This window comes from Rhagoletis pomonella, unplaced genomic scaffold (assembly GCF_013731165.1).
Source record: "Rhagoletis pomonella isolate Grant_MI unplaced genomic scaffold, Rhpom_1.0 Rhpom_scaffold_00002, whole genome shotgun sequence".
NCBI lineage: Eukaryota > Metazoa > Arthropoda > Insecta > Diptera > Tephritidae > Rhagoletis > Rhagoletis pomonella.
The window spans coordinates 41733831-41739843 of NW_023458556.1; the positions used below are offsets into that span (position 1 = coordinate 41733831).

The 6013-nt window shown below is 33.4% G+C and overlaps 1 protein-coding gene across 1 annotated transcript in view; it reads right to left on the reverse strand.

The window, feature by feature from the left end:
• The window catches only part of LOC118733629 (syntaxin-4), a 20537-nt gene that overhangs the window by 12437 nt on the left and 2087 nt on the right, over positions 1–6013 (reverse strand). Inside the window, exons 2-3 of the mRNA XM_036463121.1 lie at positions 4071–4578; positions 2368–2490 (exon numbers count right to left, since the gene is read on the reverse strand). Of these exons, the coding sequence (XP_036319014.1) occupies positions 2368–2490; positions 4071–4103 (156 nt within the window). The 5' untranslated portion in view covers positions 4104–4578. The remainder of the gene's footprint in view (positions 1–2367; positions 2491–4070; positions 4579–6013) is intronic.

Sequence of the window (6013 nt, forward strand, 5' to 3'; positions counted from 1 at the left end):
TGTATTTCCCTTATAAGAGTTACAAATCAAACTTTTTAATATCTACATATACAATTTTAAGACTTTAAATAACAAGAAAATTTGCCTTAAAACTAGTAATATTATGCATAGTTTTCAAAATTAATTTCTACATGCCAAACGTATCAAAATGGGGTATTTGTGAACAAAAAAGTATCAAAGTATCAAAACTTAAAATTTAGAAAAAAAGTATTAAAAATGATACAATTGTATCAAAATGGCAACGTAAGTTTGAAAAATTCTATCGTTACTCCTTCACGTTTAAATGGCTGGAGGTTACGGCCCGATTTAACATAAACGATATTCTTTAGCGCGAGTTGCCACCTGTTTCATAAGTTAAAATCAATTAATTAAAAAGGTAAATAAAATATGTATTACAATAACGTGAGTGTCAAAGGAAAAGGCTTCAATGACGATTCAAAACGTTCAAGGAAAGTTAAGTCAAATATTTTAATATGGGTATCAAACGACAACAGGTTTCAGAAAGCTTTATTCCATGCATATATATCAAGAGAGCTGCCACCTGTTTAGAAATTCAAAATGAATTTAGAAAGATTAATTTCGAAAATATTTTCTAAGAGCATTGCCATATGTTCAGAAATTTGAAGTCACTTAAATTAAATGGAATATTTTAATATAAATGTCAAAAATACTTGTTTTTCTAAAAAATATTTTAAGAGGTTTCCACCTGATCAAAAAGGTAAAATCAATTTAATTAATAAGTTAACAGAAGCCTTTTAATATACATAGTTATCAATCGAAAATGCTTTAAGAAGGCTTGCCACCTGTTTCGAAATTCAGAAACTATTTAATTAATAAGTTGAAGAAATATTTTAGTATGGGTATCAAAGGTTAGATATTTAAAAGGCTCTATTTTGGGAGTACATTTGAACAGGGTTGCCTTTTGGTAATTCAAAATCAATTTAATTGACAAGTTGAATCCAATGTTTGAATATCGATGTCAAACGAGAGGGATTCAAGTAAGTACTATTTCTGAAATGCTATTGAAGATAGAGATTCAAGCTGTCTCCAATTAATGAAAGTTTAAATTAGAAATTACAATACGGCTGCCAAACGAAAGAGGTTAAAAAGGCTGTTCCTCTAAATTATTTTTGAAAAGGGTTACTATTTTTTTAAATGTCAAGTCAAACTTAGTTAATTGAAATACTACATCTGTGTATCTTACATATTTACCGCGAATTATTTTCAAAGAATTTTGAAAGGAGGTTACCACATTTCCCAAAATTTTTGTACATATGTATGTATGTAAATCAAAATTTTCATTTATGCTGTCTATGGCATTCGATATAACAGGTTAAGGTGCAGCTGTAACATCTGATAGCATGACGTTAAACCGTTTTTATAAAAAAAAATTATTAAAATTAATTGAAAAAAAAAATTGTCAAAACTGATCAGTAAATATGTATGTCACTTGTCTTTTCTTCAAAATCTCCAAACCTAAGTAATAAAACTTTCAGTGGGTTAAATAGTTCTCACATACGAATTTGCCCAGATACTTGCACAATACTTATGTATGTACGTATGTATGACTCCAAGTAGAGCGCAATTTATCTACATATAACGCTCTCAAGGCTGCTTAGCGGCAACTGATAAGCACTAATTTCGCGCGAGAGGGCAACAACACTCAGCCTCAGGTGTGATTGTGAACGCAAAAAAGGGTCGTATATTACGTGTCTAGCCGCTTATAATGATAATACTTGTTATAGTACATCCGTTAAGTGAATATGCAAATAGACAAACATTATTTAAGAATATTACACGAAAATCAGTACTAATTGTACAATTTTAGAACAAACGTATTTCTTTTGCGCTCGATGAGCACAAGGCGCAGCAACTAAAGCGCGAAAATGTGGTCAAAGTTGTAAAAAAAACTTCGAAAGCTTAGCGTTTTAAAGCCCATTAAAAGAAAAATAGAAGTTGATTATGGAAAATGTAATAAAGATAATTAAAAAAAAATGCGTTTTAAATGAAAACTTCGGCCATGCTGGGCGGGCGGGCGACTATTGAACTCTCAAGTGTATGCAAATATGTATAGGAAAAAAGATTTACTTGCGCGTATATAAGTAAGCAAATATAGACTCGTAAATATGTCTTTATAAATGTATGCATATTTGTCAGCTTAAGTATACTTGATAGCGTCTATCAATAAGTAAACTTCAGGTTAACTGGCTGTCTTCAAAATCGCGTACATAGATTTCTTTGTTATTGCGGCCGCTTTTAAGCGATCGCGCTTATTCATATGTATGCAAGTTATCGTTTTCGATTTAAATTATATGTTTCTTTAGTAAAAATGTATTTAATTAAGAATTTATATTCAAATTTATTTACCGGATTGAGTATTGCGTCCATGGGTGCACTCATCTCTGCTAATTTGAGTTCGATGTTGCTAGAGCGCTGAAACAATGCCGCACCATTCGATGCCGAGACAGTGGAGAGCACGCTGCCTGAGCGCTGCGGTGGGTGTAAAAAAAGAGTTTGAATTAAAAAATTTAATATTTCTTAGCAAAAGCTTAGAGTAAAAACCCCTATGATTTTTCAGTCAATTCAAATCACACAACACCATTTATCGTTACACTCACCCACAAGCACTCACACACACTAACCACAGCCTTTTACTTTCCACTTCCGCCTATGATCAGCTGATGGCTTGCCACATTCAGCAATGGCTTAACGGTTATAAATAAGTAGGCAGCAGCTGATTGTTTTCAATTTTTTTTTTGTTTATCGAATCTTTGAACTCAAAAAACCAAAAACAAAACACCCAAATTATATCGCGCCAGCCTCAGCTATGGTGCTGCCAAATCTAAGCGATTTTCTTCTACCACTGCCGTCACACACTGCTGTTAGCCATAACTTTTACCGCTTGCGAGCTTACTAGATACACTCCGTGCTAGAGGCTTGCTATCGGCGCGCTCTCGGGGCAGTTCTGACTCTGTGTCGTTTTTTTCGTTTCTTTTTTCACTTTAGCACGCGCGTTTCTACCCTTGTTGCAAATCATACGCTCATAAGCACACACAAACTCATAAACTTGAGTAAGTAACCCTGCAGGAAAAAAATTATAAATTGATAAAAAATTACCTACTATAGTTAGCTTTTTTTGAGGGATTTCGATAAATAATTGACTTTTATTTAGCTATGACAATACTAACTTTAAGTGAGTTTTAAAATCATCCAAGTTTTTGTTTAAATATCCTCATATAAAAATTATTATAAATGCGCTTTTTTTCTGTACTTCACAGATGCTTTTTCGAATTCAGGACAAATAAAATAAATATCGAAATTTTGTATTATAATTTTGATGTTATGTCTGACGGAATTTAAATGTGGGACCACCTACAAAACAACATATAACAATTGAAAAAAATCGTTTTTTATTGATATTTTATGTCCAAAACTAGTTAGTTACACTTTGTTTGCGGCCATCGCTCTTCAAAAGTAGTTAGTTACGGCCAAGGCCGTATTTAGAGGGGGAGGGAGGGGGTTGTAGGTGTTCTGGCCACCAAAATAATATTTTAGTACTTGTCAAAATTTGGTGCGGCTATAATTTTTTCGACGACTGTAGCACAATACCAATAATATTTGACTTACAAACAACTACGGTCAGGAATTTAAAAATTTCAACCCTGTTTCTGTGAAATATTTTATTTTTATTAGTATTTTTCTTTTAATAAATCTATGTTGAAATAAAAGTGAAAATAAAAAAATATTTTGTCAGAACTCCGCCCGAAAAAAATCCCTGGCTACGGCCGAAGGAAATAATTAATACCTACATAAAAAGCTACAGCTAATAGATTGATGGGTGCTACAGCTTGATGGGTTAAAAGTTAGCTACAATCTAGCCCCGTTTCCTGCAGGGTAATTAAATGTACACCTACAACTTTAAAACACACACACGCTCACATACGCTGCGTTATCTAAGTGGGCACATACTCTCTGATAGCTCCGCATATGTATGGTATGTACTTATGGAGCTCCAATACAATATCTTATGATTACATAGATTGTGGAGCATTTGTAACTTAAGTACTTACCTGTAGCAGCTCAGGCAGTCTGTCTTTAACCATTGTTGTTGCTGATGTTGTCGACGCTGCGCCGGTTGTTAATTAAATATTATTGCTGCTGCTGCTGCGCCGGTTGTTGTTGCTATTTTCGCTCACTACTGCTATTATCACTTTCAGCGTTTTTTACTGCTGATTCTTTGTTGTTAAGAAACTAATGTTTACCCTCACTGTTGACATTGGCTTTAAACGCTGCCTGCTCCGAAACTCATTCGTTTTCACATATCAACGCCAAGCGTTTTAGTTAAAAGTAGAACTCGCCGCTCGCCATAGAATTTAAATTTTAAGTGTTTCGCTCTACTTTTCCATCGCAGTTTCGCTATTTTCTGCTTTGGTGCAATATTATTGCTTAATAGTTGCTTTTATCACTTGTCATATTTTATTATTATCTTTGTTTTTTTTTGTTGTTATTCTTATCTTATTTCGGTATGTTGTAGTAAACTATTCTTAATTGTCTATGTTATTATTCATTTGTTTGTATCTGTTAATGAGATATTTTTAAGTTAATTATATTCAATTTTGTGCAAAGTTTCGAGCGGAATAAATTGTGAAGCGGTAATTGGGTAGGTCTGAAACGGGTTGGGGGGATTCTAGTTGAGAAATGTTGCTTTACTACTTAGGAAATTATATACATACATTGCCACAAAGACAGCACAGGTTGCAGAAATATTGAAAATCAGTAAAAAGAAGTGTTCACTTTCAACTGAAGAAACGTAAGAAATCAAGAAAGCTTGATGTTTGGATTCCGCATGCACTTAAAGAAGTTCATTGTGGAAGGCGCGTGCAGATATTTGCGTTATGCTGCTAAAACGATCTCTTTTTGTAAAAAATTATAACTGCCGATGAGGTTATTCTCTCAGTGTGCACAGTGTGTCGTCTTGAACAAGTTAGCTAGTCAAAAAAAATTTTCACGAAAATCATTCCTATGGAGTACCTTGATTAATTGTTCCCTATTGTAAAAAGAGCCTTTCTCCCGGAAATTGTCCATCAAAACCCTTGAAATACGCATTTTTAAATTTTTTACTTGGGCCGGGAAAACAGTAAAAATACGCTTTTTGTTAAATTTTCATGTAATCTGGCATCGGGTGGTTTAGGGGTTCGCCGATCACGAATTTGCAGGCAATAAAAAAAACAAAATGACAGATTCACACCATTAATTGTTTCGTGAATAATTGCATTGCAAAATTGCATATCTCTAGCTTAGCGTGAAAAGTTACTAAGTCTCATTTTTGTAATTTTATAGGAGCTGAAAAAACTTCTTATAGCCATTTTCTTCAAGTATTTCGCAAAACTTTGAATAAACATTTTGGCTGGATCTTTATTAAAAGATTTTGTACTATTTTGGACTTATCGGATTTTCGGTGCCTCTTTTGGACTTCGCAAATTTTCCTTTCATTGAATAAAAACGAGAATTTCTCCAGCCTCCTGTATCAAAATATGAATTTTCATACAAAGTGGACTTAGCAACTTTTCACTCAAGCTAGCGATATACGCATTCAGAAGATTTAAAAGAAAATTAAGTTCCTCACTTGTCTGCACTTTCATATTTTTACTGAGGGAAGTATATAAGCAAATCTCACGAGTTGTTAAATTTTTCGACAAAAACGTGTTTTTGTTCGAAAATGGTGGCACACTTATCTTAGACAGTGCATTATCTTGAGTTTTTCATAAAGAACAATATTTCATGGCGAAGTTGTATTTAAATGAAAACTTAAAAAAGATATGCTGAAAAGGTCAAAATAATAACCCGTGCTCAAATACCTGTAGTTGTGTATGTGACGTATACGCCCCGTATCACCATACACAGCTTCAATTAAAACAATAAAACACAATCAAACTTAAGCAGTTATAAAGTCCTAACCTCAACTTTTTTTTGGCAATGTAACAGTGTCGATGACTCTGTCACCTAGAAATGT